Here is a 26,072-nt window from a genome sequence, read left to right as displayed (position 1 = left end):
AAACATTTAAAAAAATTCTATTATATTATTTTCCATTTCTATTTGGAAAAACTAGTTGTAAATGTGTAATTTAAATTAAATTTAAGTGAAAAATAAAATTTATAAATACGTTACTATTGTTATCTTCAACTCTAAAATGGTAAAGTTTCACATAACTCAACTATTTTTTATAATTTCAGCAGCTTTTACTTCTGATTCAGCATCTTCTATTTTATATACATGTTAAGGTTAGACAAATTAGTTTTTACGAAATAAATTTTAGTTTTATTAATATATCTTAAACATATTTAAACCCTAAACATTAAATTCACATGTATGGAGAGGAAGAAAAAACTAATTTGAGTATTTTGTCTTGTAGTTAGTGGCTATGAACTGATACATCGAACCCGACAAGGAATTAAACGGTCTAAGATAGGTGAATTGAAAATTGAATTTGATAATACAAATTGATCATTATGGAGAGTACCTTGCAAATCCAATACAAACAAGAAGAAACCTCTATGTCTTCACTACCATGATTCTCAAAACAAAGACGAACATTGGATTCGATTATGTGCAACAAATTTTATATTCATATTGTAGAAAGAAGAAAATCACTTGCATGCTAATGGATCCAATTGCAGTATGGAGGAACATTCCTAAATCCTACACGACATGCCTCATTATTGGTTCTTTCTTTCCAATCCCATCCATTTTGCTCCATCTACCACATAATAAAAAATCTTTGTAAATTATAAATTATTAAGAAATGATTTTTTTTATTATATCTACGTCGAAGATCTCACATCGATCAAATATAAAAATATTTTATTATATATAAGTGGGTGCAAACCTCACCTCAAAAGCCGGTTTCATGAGGTTGAGTTAGGTTTAAAGTTCATTTCGTAGTATCAGAAACACTTTGATCATATCCTAACGAGTGTTTATTAGACCTATCGTGTCATCCACTATCGGATCCATAATATGTTGTCTCACGTACGAGCTGTCACTCTCGACATTAGGGGTGTTGTCCACTTCGTAATAACTTATATATTATAAAATATTTTTTTTAGTCAAAGTAAAATTTTTAATGTAAATAAAATAAAAAAATTATATACCAAATTCCATATGTTTGTTTGATTCATGGGGAAAAACCCCACCAATTCCATGGCCACATAAAGAGAACCTAAATTTTGAGTGAGAGGGGAAATTGAATTTGGGCGTCGTTTTCCCAAATTGAAAGCTTGGAAGACGTTTTCTGTGTCCGTAAAAGATTTTAGAAAAGTCGAAAAGATTTTGATGTCTGCTCTGGGAGGGACCTATGTTAATATTATTATACGACTGTCTCATGCATCCTTCGTACCCTTCGGAGTCCAACTATATTATATTACATAGAGTTTATCGAATTGGAACAAAACAAAGTACCAATAGAATTAAAGTTTATATCATATGTCATCGTTTTTTAAGTTTGGTTGGACACCCTATGCCGACCAAAGATAATATTAATAAAATTACGTGCAAATTTTACTTTTTTTCAGATCAATTAAATTAAATTTAATGTTAATTTTTAATAAACTTATGAGAGAAAACAGAAGTAAAATGATGTCAAATTCTGCAACGATAGAAAGGATTTTATGTGAGAAACGCAGGACAGAAAGGTTGTAAGAGTTATTTCGCTTTAAATGCAACTTTAATATGCAATTTGGTTTTAAGAGAGTGAATAGAAACTATGTTCAGAGTGAAGGTTTCTTGTTAACGGTTACTTTTTGTTTTTGTTTTTATCGATTTAATGGTTTGGATGTTATTGAACAATTCTCTACCCCAGAGGATGTATGTATGCATTGTCGGGAAAGAAAAAGATAACCAAAGAATAATAAAAAACAGTTAACATGTAATGAGAAAAGAAAAGAAAAAGTAAATGATACCTAACGCAGAGTATTTAGAGATTTTGTAAATCATACTTTTACATTGAAACCACTTCCTACAAAATTTTTAAAACATTAAAGATGCCACACAATTTTCTTATTATTTTTATTCTTTTAGGTTGGTATTAGTAATGAGAATAGATGAATTAAGTAAATGACTATGTACATCTAACTAAAACCACTTTTAATTATAAAATATGCCTGTTAAATATGTCATTTATGTTTTCTTTCGTTATTATAAATAGGATTTAAAAAATATGTCAAATTTTTAAAGGATAGAAATAACAGTAGATTTTTTAGAGAATGTATTTAATATATATAAAATGTCATAATTTGCAGAACAGATTTTATCCTATTTATATTTTTACAATAAATTTCAATATTGCTTATTTTTTAAAACACGGTAAGTTATTGTATAGTATTGTCTAGATGATTGGTCTAGTAAACACTTTTTTGTTTTTGATTTCTATATAAAGAACCATCCAATAAGCCTTGAGATTTTGTACTCTATTCTTTAATAAATGGAGTTTATTTAGTTTTCATGTATTATTTACACGAGTTTCATATGTTCATGAATTGTGTTGCCTACAACATAGAAAGTATTTCATAAAATTGTATCTTGTTGTACTTTAAGCATGAAATATCATATTTAATATGGTATCAGAGCGGGTTAAATCCTGTTTTGTCTTTGTTTTTATTCCTTCTCCTATTTTTTTGATGTTCTTTAGTTCTTCTTTGTTTCTCTTAATCGTCTCCTTGCATGGAATCATCAACGACAACACCCAATACATAATGAACTGTTCTTCCAACCCCTTACTACTTACACCCTAAAAAACTCAAGTATACTCAAGTATGATTCTTGTTTTACCACAATTGAGCAAAGTTAATTATCATTCATGGACTCGATTATCATGTTTATGCTAGGTTATGGACTGAGTGACAAAATGTTGAGTCCCAAAGGACACTCCTTCACCATATGCTTTGCCTTGGTCCATTGAGTCCCAATTGGCAGCCATTGCACTATCAAATTTGGAATGTTTGGTGTCTGAGTTCTTTTTGCCCTTAATACATTTTCTTCTAAGAGTGACCTTAGATGGGGTTCTTTTTGAACCGATGTATTGCTTAACACTATCTTTTGTGTTTACATAGCACTTGTTCCAGATTTGACAATTTCTTTTGCCTATCTCACTCATAAGTTATGCCATTTTGTTACATGGTACGATTATTTTCTGATTTGAACTTAAGTATATTATACATTTAAAATATATGTATAAATACTACTAGTTTCATAATAATAACAATAAGTACACACTTTTAAAGTAATTGTATCTTGAGTTTTTTTATAAGGGTGGGAGTATTCTTAATATACTTCAATTTGTTAATATTTTTTATTTGCTAGTAAAAAAAACAATGCAAACTTGAAATGCAAAATAGGGGACACACCGCATAGACCAAGTTTTCAACATCACAATTAACAGGGGATTATCTAAAGAACAAGTGTTTTCTTCTCTTATAAAAAAAAGTCAGGACCTTAATTGGTGAGTGGGAAAAAAAGAAAAAGAGATCCATAGTAGTTGTTGATAATAACCTAATTAATACCAGAAGAGAAAGTGAAACCCTTTCCTTTTCGAAAAGGTTGTAGCATGTGTGGTGTATGAAATATATGAACAAGGGTCTCATCATTTACCAGCTGCCATCGATAATCTTGCTGGCTTCAGAGTTCAGCTACCGTCTTTTTCAACTTTTACCAAAAGGAATCTCAAACCTAACCCATTTCATGTTAAATCCCGACAATAATTAATTAAACTAATAACTTATCTTGTTCTTTTACATACGTGGAAGTGTAGGGTAGGTGGTTGCCATCAATAATAATATATAGTTGTGTTTTGGAATAAACAGTGTGAAGATATATAGAACATACACCATAGATCATGATTACTTATTATACTCAAAGTAGGATGCACTAGATGAGTTGATACAAAAAGTTTTAGGGTATATATGTTGCTATGCACTTACCAAATAATAAGAAGGGAAAACTGACATGGTCCTTATGAATATATCCACAAACAAACCAGCAAGATAGGAATAACTGCCATCATGTCATTGCATATCCCACAAATATTTCGACTTTAGAAACTGCCAAACCCTATTTTCATTCATGCATCAGAATTATTGAGACAAATCTGTGACAACCAGCAACAATAAGAAAACACCTACTTTATTAATGTTTCCTTATTATTTTGATTAACGAGATTCATAGCACAGAATTAGCATGTCTTCACGATCAAATTCAGTATCGAATTAAATTTGCATATGCATGTGTTGCACCATATATATATATATATATATATATATATATATATATATATATATATATATATATATATAGAGTTCGTAGCTTTATTATCGAGATACTTACTCACAAATAAATAATATTTACATGAAAGTGTGAGAAATATTTTCATTCTCCATAATCAATTTGATACTTTTTCATTGCATCATATGGTCCAAAATCACTGAAAAAAATCAAATTTATCTAATAATTGCACAAACCTCAATCAATAGATAAATTCAATATTATTTATGGATATTACTCACATATCCGAGTATGTAGATAAATTCAGTATTATCTACGTATATTATACACGAATATAAATTCATAAGTAAATTCCGTTTTATCTACAAATTATTACCCACTAATATTTATCGATATGTAAATTTTACATTATCCACAAATTTTATACACGAATTTATATCTAAAAATAAATTCAATATTATTATTAATTATTAATATAAATTTTTTTATTAAAAATATTAAGAATATAAGTAATCTTAATAGTTATAATTTTTTTAATAATATAAATAATATTATAATAAAATGAATAATTATAAAATAATAATTAATATTCATAAATAATAATAGTAAATAATAATTAAAAATAATAATCATAATTAATAGGTATGCAATGCATACTATTAACATTATAAAATTAATTAATAATATTAATATGATAATATTAATATAATAATAATAATATTAATAGTAATAATATTAATAATAATAATATTAATATAATAAAATTAATATCAGGTATATTTTATCTTTTATACATAAATATTCGCTAAAATGATTTTCGTTTAGTATTGTATAACTGAAAAGAACATGAAAAGTTTTTAACAGCAAGATAAGTGTATGATTTTTTTTGTATGGTTATACTATCATTAGAGTGAGTGTAGGGTTTGTTCATACCTAACTAGGTGTTGGGGGTGGTGCATATCACTTTTTTTCTAATCAAAGAAATAAACAAAATTAAAGGATTTCTTAAGACTAAATAAATATTTATAGATTTTATTTTGAACTGTTAGGTTAAGTTATGTTGTGATATTCTTTCAGTTTGTTTTTTCTCTTTCCGTTTATTTTTCCTTTTTAGATTGATGTGTTTATTTTTTCTTTTTTTTAATTGGTGTATTGATATTGACTTACACATTTTCATTTAAAAACAAGTGAGTAATTATTTTAGATTAAATAGATTTATATTTATTTATTTTTCTTGTTAATAAAAAAAATTGTGGAATTCGCAAGTCAATTGGTTTGTATTTTATAAAAATTGTAACATTTTTTAAATGTTCTAATTAGTTATAATTTATTTAATTTATTTTTTTAGATTAAAATATAAAAATAAAAGGTGATATATTTGTGACAATAATTATGTTAAAATATTTTTGAAATGTAAATTTTATCGTCAAGTAAAAATTAATAAATAGAGTAATACATGAGAAAAACACATAACTATAATTTCTTAATGATTTTTATATACAGTTGAGCATGTTCATATTTGAAAATTTGACACCAAACATAAAAGAAAAGCCTACGACAACTCTTGTTGGTTCAAATCTGTTTCGAACCTTATCTCCATTTTTTCAGTCACCAACGTACATAATCCAAGATGAATTCTCTTGACTTCCGTCGATGTTAACACGTATACGAGTTTTAAACTGTTTATGTCCTTCTCCTCGTCTTCCAGTGTAGATGGTTCAACATTGTAACTCTTAGTTAATTGTATTTTGGTCTTAGTCTCACTTACAAAAATAAAACTCAGTGGTGAATTTAACCAATAAATATGTTTAAGCTAGTTTAATGTGAAATTGTTTTTTTTTTCTAGTCTAAATTTTAAATATTTTTATTTATATTAAAAAAACTGTTGGAATGAATCTTGCAATTTTTTTTAATTATGTGACAAATAGAAATGAACTAAGATATTAAAACATTTAAGTTTGACTGATAGTTGAAACTCATTTACATGTTATTGTATAGTGAAAAAAACAAATTTAATCAATGTTATAAATATTTTAACATTGTAATAAAAGTGTAAAACTCATTTCTGTGTTATTGTAGATAGACTTAAAAACATATTTAATCTAAAATAAAAATATAGTAAAGGAAGAGAAAGGGTATTCGGAATGGAATGGAATGGAATCCAACTTCACCAAAAGGATTATACTTGGCTTGTGCATTATGCTTATGTATTGCCACCTGTTAACTTCTCCAAACTTTTTGTTTGACGTAATAAAAAAAAGATATGAGAAATGAATAATATTGGAATGAATATGTTCTGGTTCAATATATAATTCAAGCACTTAATACTCTCTTTTCCACTTATCCTCTCGTATACACACACTCATTAGCGCATAGAAGTATTAACTCCATAATAATAGCATTATCCAAGTTTCCCTTACCCTCAAAATAATTGCTACAGAATGGGAGAAGCTATATTCTATGTCTTATAAACTTTACACGAACTTGTTCTTGAGTGCATTGTTATTATTTTGCTAACAGGTGATCATGAACTAGAGTAACCATGATCACCATATTTCTAAATTCAATCTTAATCCATTATTCCACCACTTTCCAGCACGAAAGCTAGGGAATGAAGGAAGAGAGAGTGGATTCCTCCCCTTACACCGGATTAAAGAAAAACAAAGAAATAAAAAAATAAAATTAAAAAAAATGATAATGATTAGTTTGATAAAAGTAGTAATCCACTTTGACATGCGTTTAACAGGTGGATGGATTATATTACCCACTAATTAGCAAATCATATTTCAACAACAAAGATAGACAGATGGCCGAAGATTCTCACAATGACCCTTTTGTTATGAAACTTTTATAATTATGTTATACCAATGAAGTAGAGAGTGGTGATATAGTTGCATTTTCAGAAATGGAGAAACTTAATTACCTTTTTATTAATTGTGAGATGAAATAACATAAAATAAATAAATAATCAAACTAAAATATAATTAAGAAAAAACATGGCTCACTACCCTTAATAGCTATCTCTTTGTTGAGAAGATAGTGAAACGTGCAAAGAGAAAAATAGTTAATTAATGAATGTCAAATTTGTTGTAATTATGCATGTTGCGTGGTTGGATTTTTAAAATAAGGTTATGCCCGACACATGGAAGTGAGTGTGAATTAAAAAAAGAGAGGATGTTATTGTGGGAAGATTTTCACTCCAGTGATGAACTGGAACTTTGTAATTTTAAATCTTTATTTGGGTTTGTGAGCTTCTTGTGTCTTTTGGGTATTTTGTAGCCTTGAGCGAGAAATGAGCGTGCGGAACATTTGTTATTACTTGGTTAATCTATGCTTTTGTATCTTTTGCTGTAAAGTTACTTGTTTGACTACATATACATAAGCCACGTAGTTAGGTGCACGTTCTGTTTGTATTGAGATTAACAATTTCAACAACAAAAATAATTGACTTACGACCTCCTCACTGTACAAACAAGAGGAGACTATTATTTTTCATGCATGGTCTTGTAACTACATTTAGTAAATGGAACAAAAGGACTAACGGTACTATATATAGTAGTTTTGAATTCAACTTTTCTTTTTCAAAGAATAGAAACTATGCACCCGTAATGTGAAATAACTGTCATCTAATAATAAACTATCTATCTATCCATGTATATGATAAATTTGTTGGCTTTTACCATGATTTATTACAAATTTTGTGATGTTTTTATTTATTAATAGGCTAAAATTGTTTTCCATCTTCTTTATGTATATGATTAATAGGCTAAATTTGTTTTTATGTATATGATTGAACTCTTCTAAAACTCTTTGCCTAAAAGGTCCGGTACGAAATAATAATAATAATTAACCGAGATTTTAATAATATAATTTTACAATTGTGTACAATTTTACGAAACTATAATATTTAGAAAAAATCATCTTTTTCTTTACGCTTAGAAAACTCCACATTTTATTTATTTATAATTAAATATGTATTTTATAAATTTTAATTAGTTGTCTCTTATCCTCTAAATCTTAATGAATATTATCTAATTCTAGTTTATATTTTCTTTAACTAATTTTAAGTATCACAAGTAAATATTATCTTATTTTTTGCTAAAATTTTAGATAATTTTATTGAATGTATTACATTATTTTTAGATATTGCATCTCCATTAAATATCAGATTAGGCTAACTAATGGTACATATCCCCTAACCTTGTAGCCTGCCAAAATGTTAAATGATCTTATGAAGGTTCTTTAACTCCTCAAAAACTATATCATTTACGTGTTTGAATACGAATCGTCATGTCTCTTCATTTTTAACAATTATTTTTGGTGTGCTTTTATTTTATTACATAATTATTATTTTCATCGACGTGTTAACTGAAATTTTTTATACTATTAACTTAATTTTATAACTGAGACGAATTGTAACTTTGTATATAATTGTTTTAAGTATAATAAAATATATTTTTTATCATAAATAAAAGGATGAATGTTTTCTGAATGTTATAATTTAAACTACTTAACTTTGAAACATAACAAAATGCAATGTGAGTGTATCTACACCATCTCCAACAAAAGAAAAAGGTCCATATTTGTTTGTACTATTTGGATTTTGAATGGTCTTAAAGACGTGCCATTTGTTTCCCTCCTTCTTGTCCTTAACCATATATCGTTTTTTTGTATATTGAAAACAAGAAATGTATCTGTGATGAGCATATAGTTACATACAGATAGTGACGGTATTTGCTGACTCCTTGATTGAGCCATATGGGGGTTTGTGTGAAGCGTAAAATTGACTTGGTTTGGATTTAGTGCAAGCGTGGGGTGAGACTCGTACGTCAAAAATCAACTCAAAAATCCCCAGTGACCAGACAAGCACTTTACACACAAAAAAATGACACTAAAATAAAAGAGAAGAAAAAATAAAGACACTGGAGTTTGAAAGTTGGAAGGCAAAACACTTTACACAAAAAGTGAGCGAAAATTCTGAGACCATAAAATGGAGTGGGTCACGCGTCACTCCTCCCTAGGCGAGACAATCCCTGTCTATTTTTTGTTTTAACAGTGCAAAACATAGATATAGAAGTGTGGTACAGTAGACAATTCTCAAAGTTTGGAGAATTTACCAAAGCTTCTGCATCTTTTTTGAAATTTAAATTAAAGGTGAAGTTAGTGGAAATAGAAAAGGACCAGACGGGCTTAATTCACAAAAGGAAAAAGGAGATACTACTGCACTGCAGGATCCGCAGTACCCTCTCTACCCATCATTTAACGTAGAACCTAATCAAAAATATTATATCATATTCAATGTGGAACTATATATATACACACACCATTACCATATCAACTTAAATTTGGAATACCCATTCTATCTAATTCTTATCATATTGTCCTACGCTGTCTGTCTTAAAAAAAATCAATTAATTAAAACAAGTGTTATATTATAAAGTATTCTTGAAGTTGAGTTTTAATTTACATAAAACAAGTGCTATAGTTTATTTTGTCTTAAAAGAAAAGGAAAAGGTGAAAGAAAAGTTGGAGTTAGAAGGTCAAGATCCGGTTATTCGCTTTGTGGAAGTGTGTATGTGACACAAAATAAGGCAAGCATCTTCCTCAAACCCTTTTTTGTCGTTTTCCTTTCTCTATGTGTGTTCTCTCATTTCTCAATGTCTAATGTTACCACTTTTAATTATTGCTGACTTTTCATATAGTCTCACTCCATCGCTTCAAAATATGAATAATCATACTTTCTTTGCCTCTTCTGATACCAACTTCAGCAAGAGAAACATAAAGAAGAAACTAAGAAAAAGAAGAAGATAATTATGATGTCATTTCATGAAGACGAAAGAAGTTAAATGAAATGTGATATCGGACACAACAACAACGCACTTGTTAATAGAGATACTTCAGTTGTTTTTCATTTTTAATTGTATTTTTAAAGATAAATATAAATTATAGTTGAGTCTACTGTAAATAAGCTTTTCAAAACATTTTTCTTGTTGTGGCTATTCACATTATTGGTAGCTAGTGTTAATCATCTATCATTGATTCCTTCCACCAATCCTGAATGATAAAACACATAGGTTTTGTTTTTAAAACGTCAAAAACAGATATACTCGAAGCTTTAATTGATTTCGACATCCATAAAAATCAATAATGGATGTTTAAAGTTGCTGAAAATTGTAGACAGCTAAAATAATATTAGAAGGCACACGTAATTATTCACTATTACTAAGAGATTTATTGACATTAAAAGGAGTAAAGTATGTCTCTTATTCAGATCTTATAGTGTATATTTTACACAGAAAAAAATTAAACATCTCTCCAGAGATAAAAGTGCAATTCACTTCAAAATAAATTTTATTTAAAAACATCTTCTACTTTTTTTTCTTAAACCTAGTGAAACATTAATTTTCAAAACTTTATTTTTATCTTGCAGTAATTTAAAAATGTAAATTAAAATTGTTAATAAAATATAATATTATATAATCAAAATTGGTCATATTTGTTTAATGGTATAGTAGATTTGTAAAATGAAATACATCATAATGAACTTTTGTTTTGAAAAATAAAAAAGTATTTAATTTTTTTAATACTTATATAAAAACACTATAAAGATAATTGTTCAAAAAAAATATAATTTACTTTTTTTCACTATAAGAAAATTATGAAATAGAAACCAATTTTTAGAGACCAAAATAATTAGGGATTATTTTAGAAACTAAACAAAATTTTGGTTTCTAAATTAGTTTATATTATTGTTAAATAGTTTCTAAATTGGTATCTAATTAGCAACCAAGGTTTTAGAGACCAAATTTATAAACTAAATAATTGGTAGTTAAAACCTTGACTACTAATTACATACCAATATAGAAACTATTTAACAATAATTAAAACTAATTTAGAAACTTTTTTTTTAGTTTCTAAAATGGTATCTAATTTAATTACTATTACAACTAATTATTTTGGTATCTAAAAATTGGTTTCTATTTCATAATTTTTTTTTTAGTATTTTTAGGATGATAAATAATATAAATATAAAGTACAAAATAATAAGTTTGAAAAGCCCTCTGAGCATGGTTTAATTGTTTACATAGATAAAAACAAGATTGTGTAAACTTTGTATTGGTTTCTGATGAATTCATGGATCCTAATTACAACATATTTGTCTTTCGACCCCAATTTTTGAGCTAAGGATCAGTGAAGGAGAACTAATTTTTGATTATTTTTTTTTGCTAAACACATGTTTGTTTTACTTAACAACGGATTAAACATTTGTTTTATTGTATACAGACCATTTTTTAATGTGGTTCGTTACATGTTGAGATACTTGAAAAACGTGAAAGACTTTTATCTTCGATGTCATCGTTTTTCTTTAAATAATTCACTCATCTGGTGTTGGTGAAAGAATTTGTCCATTATTACACATGATATTTGACTAGTAGATTGACATGACTGAACAATATTTTGATTAGTCTTAGTTTTCAAGGGAAGCCTGTCTTTATTTATCATCAGAAACCAAATACTTTCATTTACCACAAATCCTACACTCGATAAATGCACTGAACACATTTTTTTGCATTAAAAAAATGCATTTTTGAGTATTATTTTCGTTTGTGTGGTTTCATCTCCAATTAATTTACGTTCCTGGGAGAATATCACAGGTTTTTTAGTTAATGAACAGTTAAACTTGATTAAGCTTTTTTGTCGGGCAATTAGTTGGTTTGTTTAACTTGTCGCTTTTTTATTTTTATTTTTGTTTTAAAAAGTATGTGTTGTGTGTTTGAGAAAGAGTGAAAGAGAAGGGCAAGGATATGGAGGTGGAGAAACATTGATAGATGTAGTTCAAACATGTATGTTGTTGTTCTAAGAAGTGGTGCAGTGGGCTTAGTCATGCCTTGTCTTTACTTACATATAAAACAAAAACCTGGATGCAATTAATAGAACATGAGGTTGATGTGTGAGTTTGATCCATAGCTGAGATGGGTTAGATGAATTTCTTTTTATAATTTGAAAACATGATAAAAAAAATGAAACAATAATATGGACAAGGCACATGTGTTGTGCTGGGTAAAATGTCACCGGAGTCAAATATCTTTATTAATAAGAGTAAGTTAGCAATAAGCAGCAAGAGTTTGGTTTTTACATGGTTTGTGGGAAGGGTGCTTTCGGCGCAAATCGCTGGGAGTGGAAAATAAAATCCCATTATTTTAGAAGAAGAATAATGAATGGGTTTATGACCAAACCAGTTACTTCATCACACACACTCTCTCTCTCTCGCCTCGATCTTATAACCCATTCTTGATTTGAATCAAGAACAAACTCTCCTCATTCTCACTCTCTTTCTCTCCCCTGGGGACGCCATTTTTGTTTTATTTTATTTCGTTTCGTTTTTCTTTCTCGCACTTTCACTCCCTTCTCTTGTGTGAACACAGTTCAGGCTTCACTTTTCTTAATTTGTTTGGTTCTTCATTATAGCATTTCCCTTATGGCTCAGAGGTACTTGTTGCACCAGCTACTTCAGGAGGATCAAGAGCCCTTTCTTCTAACCAAGTACATTTCCGATAGGCGAAGCCAGATAAAACGGCCTTTCCCCAACAACACTTTGCAAGTCAAGAAACGCAAATCAACCAATCCAAGCGCAAACTTCCCGGGGAATTTGTGCAAAAGTGTTTGTCTTTTTTCCCTCACAGACACCCCAGATTTCAGAAAATCTCCACTCTTCGAATTCGCTTCCGCAGCCAAAAGCCCTTGCAAATCCCCCAACGCTATTTTCCTTCACATCCCTTCGCGAACCGCGTCTATGCTTCTGGAAGCCGCTGTCAGGATCCAGAAACACTCCTCGCCCGCTTCACGGCCCAAAACGAAAGCTCAATCCTTCGGCCTCTTGGGTTCCCTCTACAAGAGACTCACGCAACGGAGCCAGAAAAAGCGCGAGATAGAGGGTGGTGGAAGCGTCAAGGTCTCCGTCAAGGATATTCTTAGGTGGGATTCCTCTGTTGGGAGGAAAAAAAGTTCCAACAAGAAAGAGGATGAAGAAACTGTGAATGTTAATGCGAGTGTGTGTGAAGTGGGGTTTGCGTGTTCTTACAATGGTAGAACTAGTAGTGCTCTTTGGTCAGAGACCAACGAGGATAAATCCCTCGACCTGGAAACCTCAAGTAGCGGCTACTCCGAAGAGATTCACTTCTTAACCAATCACAAAAACTCCACCTGCTTCTGCGAAAGCCCTTTCCGTTTTGTTCTTCAAACCAATTCTCCCTCCTCCGGCCACCACACGCCGGAGTTTCCCTCGCCAAGTCGCCACGCAACTGAGGTTTGTCTTTATTCTTCTTCTTCTTATTATATTATTATACGTATATATATTATGGTAATTTGTTTTTTAATTTTATGTTGAACCTGGTTTGATTTATGGCGAGTGAGTTGACGAGGAAAAAACAGGACTCGTGAGTTGAGTGGTGTTCTGATTTTGTCGGTAATGGAACGTGGGTCTGTGAGTTTGGCCGGAATGTCGCTTTTCGGTGACAAGCATAGCCATCAGTCTTTCCGAATTTTGTTAAAGAACAGCCCTGTGAGGACTGTGGAGGGTTACATATGTCAATTTCGGGTTTTTGTTGTTTTTCTGATTTTTCTCATAATTGTACTTTTCGATCGTGTTTCTGCCATGCAAATCTTTTCTCTCTCTTCCAGTGGGTTGTTTGGTAAATTGCATTCCTAAAGAGTGACAAATTATGTTTTTCACTATTCTAGTACTGGGTTGTTGGTAAATGACTCTTTCAAAGGATGATAAATCAGTTGGAAAAAAAAAAGATTTACCAAATAACCCACTACAAAAAAATTATGTTAATATTCTAATGGATTTTTGTGTGTGGATATTAATAGGAGAAAGAAAGCAATGAAGGTGAGAGGGTGAAGAAATTCGAATCAGGGGAAGAAGAGGAGGAAGATAAGGAACAGTGCAGTCCAGTGTGTGTGTTAGACCCACCGTTCGAGGACGATGACGAAGGGCATGGCAACGGTGATGAAGGAGAGGAGGGTCGTTTTGATTTGGAGTGCAGCTATGCGATTGTACAGAGTATGTCACTGCTTATTTATTTTTGTACCATTCTGTGTTTGTTGTTGTGTGGTCGTTTTCCACCAACGCACCACCGTACACACTTCTTCAAAGTTGCTTGTCTGTCACAAAATACAATAAGAGGAGGGGCTAATTGCTGATGTAGTGATGTGATTGTGCTGATCTTTAACCGTGCTATCCTCGTGGGTTCCATCCGAAAGATCACAGTTGCTCTACATCCAAACGGCATTTCCCATTTATTGTGGATCGTTTACATCTAGATATAAGGCCATTGGTTATAAATTTTAATGTGTCCCACTTTTTTCTTGTTAGGAGACAAGTCTTAATTCCCACCATTGCCTTCAATTTGTTGGATAACATATGAGCAATCAAATTCCTACCTTGTTTCTTCCATACCAATAGTGCAAGGCACACATATAATCTTACATTTGTTACCAATATATATATTACTATCTGGTTAAAGTTGGGTCTTAATTCTACATATATACTACAGTCCCACCACTCTGCATGTTAATGGTATATGGTTCTGAATGCAGTTGGAAAATTTTCTGTCATCAATTGATTTATACATAGAACAAGTACTTTACTATCAATTCAAGATTTGCCACTACTAATAGCATTGAATTTTACAGGAGTCAAGCAGCAGTTATTGTACAAGCTTCGTAGATTTGAGAAACTGGCAGAGTTGGACCCGGTAGAACTAGAGAGAAGAATGCATGATCAAGACGATGACGAGGATGAAACACTTATGGAAGAGGAAGGTTGTGAAAATGAGGATAAGGAAACTTCACGTAAAGAAAATGACTTTAGAGAGGTAATTTTGCAAGCTCTGTGCCAGTCAAGGATCTACGACAGACAGCAAATCCCAGATGACTTTAAGAAGCTGGTATCTGATATCATAATGGAAGAAGAGAGAGCACTTGATCGCTTGGAAGATAGGGATATGGTGATAAGAAGGATATGCAAGAGGTTGGAATTGTGGAAAGAAGTGGAGTCCAACACAATTGATATGATGATTGAAGATGACTTCTCTAGGGAGGATGGTGAGTGGAAGAAAAATGTAGAGCAGATAAGAAAAATGGCTGGGGAGCTTGAGTGTGCTATCTTCGGTTTTCTGGTGGAGGAATTTTCAGAGGAACTAGTATGCTAATTGGGGGTAAATTTTGAAGCAGCCGATGAACTCAGAATGAATGATTTATCTTTATTCTTTAGAGTACAGTCTGACTTGCATGTATTGGGTATTGATAGGCTAGTAATTGAAAAGAAAAAAAAAGTAACCCATAAAGATAATCAGGGTATATATGTACATGACTCATGTTCGTAGCTGGTTGTGGGGATGCTGTAAGTCACCTTTCTTAATTTAGTAATATAGTTTGTACACATCTTGATCCCTTTCTTACAATGATACTTTGTTTTTGGTGTTTTAATTTAATGAAGGGATGGGATATGAGAATCATATATTCAAATTCATGGCATAAGCCTAATGCTAATGTGTCTTCAGTTCATGTTCCACTAGCAAGTGCTTAACCACGTTATTGACAGATGAGACTTGATAAGATTTTTCCCTTTCTTTTCACCAGACTAAAACTTGTCATGAAAATTTTGTATAAATGTCTGGAGAAGGAATATTTGCATTGGGGCAGCGAGGGTAAAAGAATTAGAGGCAGGGAATGAAATATTATAATCTGATGATTTTGTCTAGGAAGGAGGAATTTGACAGCGACTTATGGGTTTAATCTCATGTTTTTTCTTTTCCAAGGTCTCTTTTATTATTTGATGGATAAACAACTTGTCTAATTTGCATCTTGCTTTCTGCCTTTTCCCTTTTTCTAATCACTCCAGGTGGCATCTCTGCTTATGCTTTTCTGCTGCCACTCATCGATCACTATCATTTGGAACCTTCAAATTTGTGTTTCTCCTGGGGAACGCCAATTGTTCAATTGTGACACTGTTGGTCAAACACGTCATCTTCATGATGTGAATAATTGTTACCAACAAATTAAATTAAAAATTGCACTAATACAATTTATTTAGTGTTTTTTTAATAAAAATAGAGATTGGTTAAAGAGTTAAAAATGCTATTCTTTTTCAAAAGTAGTGTAACAGTTAATGTTCCTGTCATTTTAATGTATCTTACAGTGATCTAAAAGAATCATTTATTGATTTTTTAACTTAACACTCCAACTATTCTTTTAGTTACAATTTTTACACTAAGAAGAGGTGTAATAAACGCCAAGTAAGCAAATGGGTATGACTAACTGGCTAATCTATTACCTGACTAAATTAGATATACAGTAGTTGTGTTAACCAGTATTAGCCACTTCTAACAATTAAAGGATAATCCAATTGAACATAAATTATGCTTCTTTGGGTTCTGGCTTCAAGAGTAGAAAATCACTATACACATTATATATATACTTTTGGGCCCATGGAAATAGTATGAATTTCCTCCAGTTATATCATATTTTTCCTTTTTACTGAAACTGTATCTCATATTATTAACAATGAAATTGTAGATTGAAGTAAGAATCTTCTAATAATTGTTTAGCACTTCCCTCTGCGGTCACCATAGTCACCATAACTAAAGAATGAGTCACAATATTTGCATTTTTTTTTAGTCACAGTATTTGCATTCCTCTTATCGAACTCACATGAATAGTTTGGATTATGGGAGAGCAAATAATTGTACTGTGAAATAATGACAGCTAAAATATGAAGAATTTGATCCATGTCCTTTCACTTAAGTCACCACTATTTCGCAGTCCATCTCTAGTGTCACATTCGTGTAATGTTGTACCGCAAGCCAAGGTAAAGCTTTAAGCAGACCTAGAGCTTCACCTTCCAAAACAGCCAAGCATGCTCACTTCCATTCTGTATAAGCTCCCTTAAAATCACCACATTCGTCTATGCAACACATGCCTCACTTAGTGCACTCCTTAATATTATTAAAAGCAGCGTCAATGTTGCATTTTATGTAATCTGCAATAGGAGGACACCACTGCCCACGAGGAACTGCACTATTGTTCTGGTTTTTGTCCTATGCCAAAGCCTTTGCCCTACTCCATTCATCTATGGACCGGGTGCCCACATGTTTCACTTGCTTGGTTCTGTTCTCTTTACCTTCCCAGACTTTCTCGTTCCTATCTTTTTAAGCATAATGTCATGATGCTGATTCAGAACACAAAACAGTATAAAACAATGTCCCTATCTCCCTACCCCATACCATCAAAATTGGTATCCTCTCAAACTGCAACCCAAGTGAGTCTACTCTTGAATGGATTTATTACATTGGCAAATAGGAACCTGCAGTTGGACAGAATTTGAGATTACTGCAGTTGATATCATCAAAAAAGGGATGTGAGTTACTGAAGCAGTCCTCAATCAGACTTTTGGAGCTTTCTCCGGATTCATTTTCCCCATGCTGAAACTTGACTTGCTTTAGTGTCCTGTTACTTCCAAAATCAGGAAAACTCCCTGTCCAACCTAGAACAGTGCATTAGACACTACTCTGCCATGACAATAGAACTGCTTTTTACCTTTTACATGGGCTGCTAGCAGAGAAAATAAGATTACAGGCAACTAGGATTAGATGATACATATTTAAAACTCAGTTCCAATTCCAATTCAGACCTCTATACACTATCATCTTTCATGTATTATCGTTCATCAATAGCTTTGATAATACAATCTCACATAGTAACCTTTTTGCAGCATTCCTGACTCTTTCTGCATCAAAAGAATAGATGGTATTCATTTTCAAGGCCAGCATAACAGGGCACTCAATACCTTTGTCCCTTAGGTTCATGCAGGTAGGTATAATTTTCCTGTGTAATATCCACACAAACACTTTCACCTTAGATGGTACAGTCATATTCAATATGGTACTCCAAATACTCCCTGTCTGCAGATGAGTAGTGCCAACAGCACTATTCATGAAGAGTTTATAGCACTCTTTAAAGAGGCGTTACCATCCCTTTCACACACCCAAATTCTAGTATCGTCAGACCTCTTTATACAACGATGTATTTAATTCATCATTAAAAGAATCTGTATAACACTAGCATCCCACACTTTTTGGTCCTTGTCCATGAAATCTTTAGCAGTCAACTGTTAAGGGTTCAGGAGAGAGTCATTTGGCCGTCTGTACCTTGTTTTTATTCACAAAGAAACAAGATGAAAAAGAGAGAAGGAAGAGAACAAAGAAGAGAAACAAAACAATAAATCTTATTATTGATATGTTGATAAATTGTACTAAGCATTGGTGCAACATCCACTTGTACAAGAAGAGAAGAAGAGAAACAGAAAAATAGAAACTGAAATTGAAACCTCTAAACTAACAAGACAAGTCATACATTATCTAAGAACATCATACACTATCTAAGCAAGTCATAGACCATCTGATGATCTGCACCTAGAGTTTTGCCCAAACACTAACCTTAGATCCTTCTCCAATTCCAACTATAACCTTCCATGTGAATACTTCGCCACGAGATGGACGGGTCAATTGGATAGTATTTGACTGAAGATGTTAAAAATCATAGTATCCAAATTGATAGTTGTAAGAGATATAATTTGATTTTAGTAATTAAAAAAACATCTACATTTCATAATTAGGGATATTCTTTATTATTAGATATTATGTTTCCTATATTACATTTGAAAGACTATGAATAAAGGATTTATACGTATGATTAAACATACAATTCATAACAGCAGAAAAAAGTAAAAAGATCTCTGTGTTACTACAGAGTTGGAATTTTCTTTTCTTTACTCTGTATTCTTGTTTAGCACACTGCTCACATAGTATTTTTTGTGCATCTTATTCATGCAATTTTGTTCACGAGTACTATATACGAGGTTGTTGTGATCCTCAATTCACCATCGTTGAGCCCACCTTTATCTGACGAGCAGGTCCATCAAAATTGTCTTCCAACTATTACCATTAGGCAAGAATGGTCCCCTATCTCCCTCGCACACATCGCCCTTAAGATTAGCACATGGTGTTGTTTTTGGGCAATCCACCCACCCCTGAACCTTTTTTTGTTTTAATCATGACTTATGGTTAGGAATCCAAATTTGGTCTAAATCCCACATTGAATAGTAATAAGTATCATTTACTACTCATTTCTGATTATTGCTGTGTTATTCCCAACTCTAGAATGGTTATCAATGTTTCTCTCCCCAAGTACAATGATATCCAATCTGTGCTCATGTTACAATTTTTGAACCACTCCTTTCTTCTCTTCCACCTTTATAATTTACCCCATCCTTATTTGCACAACTGTGGTAAATTAAAATCATAAATATTTCTAAATCTCATTCCTCACACTTCCTTGGCCCATAAAATTTATCCCAAGGTAACTATTGATACCTTTGTTGTCTCTTCTTCACCCCCATTAATACAAATTATCATCTTTTGGAGTTCATTAGCCAAAGATTCTAGAATCAAGTAGTTGTCCATACAATAATTAGGTACCGGTAGGACCATTGATTTAATGATAATCTCTCTTCCAAATTAAGGCAAAGCTCTTTTTCTCCACATTTTTTTCTGGAGTCTGTGTGTTGCAAATCTAAGAGTAGATTTTTTTTTACTTTGACCAATAAAGGAAGGGAGACCCAATTATTTTCCTTTTATAAGCCCCTCCCTGACTCTAGTATGTACAAAAAAGCATTTGTATCCCCTATTAACGTTTATGCTAAAAATCTTCTAACTTTTGAAGGTTCAACATTAAACCAGAAACTCTTTCATACTTCCTTAGAATATCATGTGTTTGCACTCATTTATTAAGGCTTGAAAGATAAGGAAATTGTAGTTAACAAACAATAAATGAGACTCAACATCATTACTAATTTCTACCGGATGAAATCATCACAATCCTTGACTTTTTTTAATAACTGTAGAAAGTTGCTCCATATGAATATTGAATAAACATGGTAAGAAGGGGTCTTCACATTTTTAACACACATCCTAATTGTCCTTTTCCATTTATCATGAATTTGAAATGAAAAGTTAAAATAAGTTTTTTAGAATTTGAATTAAAACTTTTAATTGTTATAATTTTATTATTTATCTTGCATATTAGAAAATGAAAACTTGGAAAAGTATACCCTCAAGGATGAGAGATAAGCAAATAATTGAAGAATAAGTTTAATATTATTATGTCTTATTGAATCATTTTATATTTTGTCATATAATTTAATATTTAAAACAATTTGTATTTATATTTAGTTTAATCCTTATAGTTGTCATTTTTGAAAGAGGGATTCAATCCCTTATATTGATATCAGTTTAAAATGCAAACTATGGGACTTGTTTTTCTTAATGCCAATTTATGTAGGTGCAATCTAAAGTATGATCAAGTTTTCTTATTCTGATGTTGTCAAGTCCAAGCAAATGACGCACCCTCTTTTCCAGGAAAGATCAATTTCTTGACACTTGCCAAGAAAAAATAATCTAATAATCTAATCTCCTTTTACTATGACAAAACAAATTGAAACTTCAAATATGGCGATAGCGGTGTAAAAATTAAACCACTAGAAAAGTGGACACATTGCCTCTCACAGTGTTTGATACTTCTACTTTTCTCTTATTATATATAATAGATAGCGACTGTGAGATGAATGTAGATAAAAAAGGTGGTGTGAAAGAATAAGAACAAGTTCTTACCATCCAATAGCATGGATATGGAGGAAGAAGGCAATGATCAGCACACAATAGACATCTGGAAGGTAATAGACCCAGACAGGTTGGCTTCGATGGAGCTAAAGATTTTGGAGAATCCCAAGTTGCTAAACAAATCAGCGGGGAAGACATCGTGCTGCATCTTCAGGGTTCCACAGAGCCTAATCGAGATGAACGGAAAAGCCTACCAACCTCGTATCGTGTCCATAGGACCATACCACCGCGCCCAACCTCGTCTCAACATGATCGAGGAACACAAGTGGCGTTACCTCGGTTCCCTTCTCAACAGAACCAAAACCAAAGGTTTGGGTTTAGATGGTTTGTTCAAAGCCCTTGCCCCTTTAGAATCAGAAGCCAGAGAGTGCTATTCAGAAACCATCCACCTTGACTCTTACGACTTCATCCAAATGATGATCCTCGACGGGTGTTTCATCGTTGAGCTCTTTCGCAAAGTCGCTGCATTAGTACCCTTTGAACGCGACGACCCTCTTGTTACCATGGCGTGGATATTGCCCTTCTTTTACCGAGATTTTCTCAAGCTTGAAAACCAGATCCCTTTCTTCGTTCTGAACCAGTTATTCCAAGTTACAAAACTACCCGGAGAAAAGTCAACGTGGACTCTGTCAACTCTCGCCATGATGTTCTTCAACAACTCGTTGCAAAGACCAGAAGATGATGTTTTGTGGGCCAACGTGAAGGGAAAACACTTACTCGACTTGGTTCGTTCGAGTTTCATTCCGAACCACGAAGAAACTACAGAGCCAAGACAAAGAGTCACCACGCCGACCCACGTGATCCATTGCGTCTCCAAGCTTCGTAGAGCCGGGATTAAGATCAATCCTGGCAAGGAAAGCGACAGTTTCCTTCACGTGACGTTCAGGCGCGGCGTGATTGAAATGCCAACGCTTACAATGGACGATTTCATGAGTTGTTTTTTGCTGAACTGTGTGGCGTTTGAGCAGTGCTACAATGGCTGCTCCAAGCACTTCACGGCCTACGTTACTCTCCTGGACTGTCTCGTGAACACTTACAGGGACGTTGAGTATCTGTGTGATCGGAACATGATTGAGAACCACTTTGGGACTGAAGGAGAAGTTGCGAGCTTCATCAACAACGCGGGAAAAGACGTGGCGGTTGATTTGGATTTGTGTTATTTGTCCAAGTTGTTCAATGATGTTCACAGATATTACAGAAACAGTTGGCATGTTCAGTGGGCTAGCTTCAAGTACACTTACTTTGATACACCATGGTCATTTATCTCTCTTCTTGCTGCCTCCATATTGCTGCTTCTCACTGTGGCTCAGACCTACTTTGCGGCTTCTCAGTATGTTCAAGACTCCAACAAACAATGATCCCACGCTCCAGGCGTCAACGAATAGTTTAGAATCTTGTAGCCAAAAATCACTGTTGACTTCTGGTTCACTGAAAGACAAATTTAACACGATAGAGAAAACCATGTGTTTCAAATTCGATTAATTGAATTAATATAGTTAACTACGGATATGTATATATGATTGTCCTTTTGGTATGTGTTTGAGACTTATGGGCCTTTATGTTATCCAATTGGGACACGAAAGGTGGCAGGGCTGTCTAAATTTAATTCAGAATGATTTTGAAATTTTTACAGTACAAAATATCCATTATTCATGGAAGGTTTCGTGAATCTCCCAGGTAGTTTACTGTCATACGTCTTATTTGGCCCAAATAACAAGGAATCAAAATGACCAATTCTACAAGGAAGACCAAGTACATGTTCTTTCTTTGACCATCACGAACATTTGAATTGTTAAGTCGTCAGCGCCATTTCAAAGAAATCACCCAGAATCTAACTATAGGACTCTCGCGTGTGTATGTATATATATATTACAATGTCATTGTATATGCACCAAACTTGCCTCATAGTTCATCTTCTATCATTAACAACAGAACAGAACCACCCTACTTTACAAATTTCCCTTTGCATCCACCTCGTTAATACCCATGACTGCTTCGAGTGAAAAGTTAGTGTTAAATCAACTTCCTCAACCGGCAAGACCCCCGAATAGCTATGACACGAGAAGCATGGTAAAAGATGAAGAGGGACAAAGGAAATTCGCCCTTGTATCTAAGCTTGTGAATCGCGTTTTCGATGAGTACGAGAAACTTCCAGCGAGCTTCAGAGACCAAATAAAAGTAGAAGAAATGTTGAGTGAAGAAAGGAAGAGAGGAGTTGAAGAAACCCAAAACAGCACTTCCCGTGGTCTTCAGCAACCTGTTCAGAGAAGCTTGGGCGCTTCAAGGTTCGATATGTCACTACCGAAGAGGTTGTTAAAGATGACGACAAGAAATAGTGAGACTTTGTTGAACTTAATTAGTTTGTTACTCTTAGTTCTTTAATTCTTTTCAGACTCATTCATTACTGGGAATCTTTAATTTGAGCGTTTATTCTTGCTTATCAAGCTTTAGACAAAAAAATGGCGTTGCATTTTCAAAGATGAATGATCCCAGGTGAATAGAAAGTTTGCAATTAGAGGAGCTAGATTATTCCGTTGCCATTCACCACTCTCACAAAGTTTTTTTTTTAAGTCTTCTAGAAATAAGATAGTTTTTTAACGAGGAGTTCTGAAATTTTTTGAAACCTTTTCCTTGTGTTAGTTGAAGGTTTGACTTTGGTTAATGTTTAAGTTTCCCTTAATTAGTTTTTTTTTTTTTTTTAGTGTTTCTTCTCTTTGGTTTGTCTATTTATTTTAGTGGAATGTTAAAGAAAATTTCTCTCAGATTTTATTTAAACTACTTTATTTCTTCAAACATTTAAATATTTGAAAGGTAAATATTTGAATGGTATTATGTGTTTACGATGTTTATACTTTTATAAGAGTTAAATTATTCTTAAATGGTTATTGTATATTGCTTATAAAAAAGAATCTCTAATCTCACCAAATCTTTATTTAGAACTGAAGTGGAGATTTTACTATTATCGACCGACACAATTACAATTATGTGAATTTTGAAAACATCATCTATTGGCTACGTACTGCCATCATTAAAAATTCATCCAGGACACTTATCGGAAGCAATGAAAGTTAGATAGAAAAAGATGTGACGCCAATTATTTAGTGGCCAATATAAAGCCAAAGGTAATAATGTGAAAAATTATCATTGATGTTAATGGCGAAACAAATATTAACCACTAATTCTCACTACTTCAATTTACCATAATAACTTAATCACACAAATTCTACCTGTAATATAAGAATTGCATATAGTGTTCTAAATCTGATCCCAACATTTTGAACTTGAGAAAAAACATGTTACTACTGTACAATTTAAAAAAAATATATATTTTCTTATATATATCGTTTCCTTTACTCGTAAATACACACAAATTTAAAGTATTACATGTGAAAATTAAAACATATGTGATAACTAAAGTTGATTTTTTCATTTTTGGATAAATTAAAAACTAAAACAAATTCAGAAAAACTAAATAAAGTATGATAAAACATCATAACAAAAAAAAAAAAAAACTATTTTTCATTTTGTAATTTTTTTTTGGATGTTCTTAAAGAATGGTAATCCCTAAAAACTAGTTCAGAACCTGTCCCAAAAAAATCGTCACTTATTTGACTATATACCATTATTCAATTTGAAAATTGTAAAAATGTAAATATATGTTTTAGGTGTAACCATATACTCATCATTGGAAGCACTATGGAGAAACGAAACTCATCGGGGTTGGGGGCCTTGCATCTGATTTTTTACAATTTATTTCTTTTACATATATAATATATTAATATTAAAAACTATTGTATAAATTGAGTAATTATATTTTTTATAAGATATTGTATTTATTATTATTGTGAAGATAATAATATTCTTTTAATTTTTAAATAAATGATCTATTTTCCTTTTATAGTTTTTCATATAGAGATAATAATTACTTTTCATTTAAAAATAACATATTTGAATATTCTTTATTGTTTAAGGCTTTGTTTGGATTAGAGGGTGTGGGGGAGTGGAAAGTTGAGGGTGTGAGTGAGCAGAAGTGTGAAGAAAGTTGAGGTTGTTTGGATTGGGGTATGTTAGAGTGGATGTGTGAAGAAAGTTTATTGAAATTAGTGAGTGATGTGATGGTTGTAAGAATATTATAAATTATTTTGAATAGTAAAAGTTGTAAGATTACAAATTTATCCTTCTATATAAAAGAAGAATAAATAATAATTAATTTTTTTGCATATTTTAGTTAATTAAAATAATTTAAAGTTTAATTTATAAATAAAACAAAAAATATAAAATTGAAAGAAATAATGAATTATAATTTAAAATTTAAGTATAATTTTATTATTTAACATTTTATTAATTTAATTATTTTTTTACTTAAGTTAATTTATTTACATAATTTTAATATTATTTATGATTCTTTAAATTATGTTATGTTATATAAATATAATTATTTTTAATAATGATTTTCATTATTATCAATAAATATATATATTTTTAAAAATAGATATTTAGAAAATTAACTAGTTGTCAAAATATATAATATAAAGTCATTACATTTGATCTGAAAAGAGATAAAGACATGCTAATTTGTTTGTAATTTTGAAATTATGTAAAAATAAAGAACATAATAATGTTAATTAGAAAAAGAAAAAACATCCCCACTAATAACATTTTAATCCTTGTTAGGAGTTAAATATTTAAATAAATTTTGTATTCACATTAATAAATCCAAATTTAGATTATTATAATATATATTTTAAAATATAATAATTTTTATTATTATAAATATATAAATATAATTTTAGGTATATAGTTATTTTCATTTTATTAAAAATATATTTAATATATTTATTTTTACTATGAATATATTAAATATTTCTTGGATATTTAAAGTTTATTTAGAATAAAATGAAATGATTTTAATTAATATTTATTATCATCATTTAAATATATTTGGAATAAAATAAATTTAATATTTTTTATGTTTTATGACATGTGCAGTATAGTTTAAAAAAATTGGAATGTGAAAATATTGTGAAAGAATGAGGATATATAGATCATTTTATATATTTAAGAATCCTTTCCTCTCTTCTCTCCTTACTTCTTTGCAACTTTGAGAAG

At 31.4% G+C, this 26,072-nt stretch overlaps 2 protein-coding genes across 2 annotated transcripts; both read left to right on the top strand.

The window, feature by feature from the left end:
- Positions 1-11,725: 11,725 nt before the first annotated feature.
- Positions 11,726-15,667, top strand: LOC137814544 (uncharacterized). Its single transcript, XM_068617340.2, has 3 exons — positions 11,726-13,528; positions 14,095-14,287; positions 14,920-15,667. Exons 1-3 carry the CDS (start codon positions 12,701-12,703, stop codon positions 15,435-15,437), a joined length of 1,539 nt encoding a protein of 512 aa, XP_068473441.1. The 5' UTR covers positions 11,726-12,700; the 3' UTR covers positions 15,438-15,667.
- Positions 15,668-20,606: 4,939 nt separating this feature from the next.
- Positions 20,607-23,643, top strand: LOC137814543 (transmembrane protein, putative (DUF247)). The gene has a single exon (XM_068617339.2). It carries the CDS (start codon positions 20,966-20,968, stop codon positions 22,319-22,321), a length of 1,356 nt encoding a protein of 451 aa, XP_068473440.2. The 5' UTR covers positions 20,607-20,965; the 3' UTR covers positions 22,322-23,643.
- The last annotated feature ends 2,429 nt before the right edge of the window (positions 23,644-26,072 follow it).

Source organism: Phaseolus vulgaris, chromosome 1, assembly GCF_051622355.1.
Source record: "Phaseolus vulgaris cultivar YP4 chromosome 1, ASM5162235v1, whole genome shotgun sequence".
In the NCBI taxonomy this organism is placed as follows: Eukaryota; Viridiplantae; Streptophyta; class Magnoliopsida; order Fabales; family Fabaceae; genus Phaseolus; species Phaseolus vulgaris.
Note: the sequence above shows the minus strand (reverse complement) of the source record. Positions and strands in the feature narration are given on the sequence as shown.

What these genes read in the sequence shown, in the direction of transcription:
- LOC137814544 (XM_068617340.2), top strand. Translation starts at nt 12,701, where the DNA reads ATGGCTCAGAGGTACTTGTTGCACCAGCTACTTCAGGAGGATCAAGAG. An exon ending in CAAGTCGCCACGCAACTGAG is followed by an intron (nt 13,529 to 14,094) that starts GTTTGTCTTTAT and finishes GGATATTAATAG; the next exon opens with GAGAAAGAAAGCAATGAAGG. An exon ending in CAGCTATGCGATTGTACAGA is followed by an intron (nt 14,288 to 14,919) that starts GTATGTCACTGC and finishes TGAATTTTACAG; the next exon opens with GAGTCAAGCAGCAGTTATTG.
- LOC137814543 (XM_068617339.2), top strand. Translation starts at nt 20,966, where the DNA reads ATGGATATGGAGGAAGAAGGCAATGATCAGCACACAATAGACATCTGG.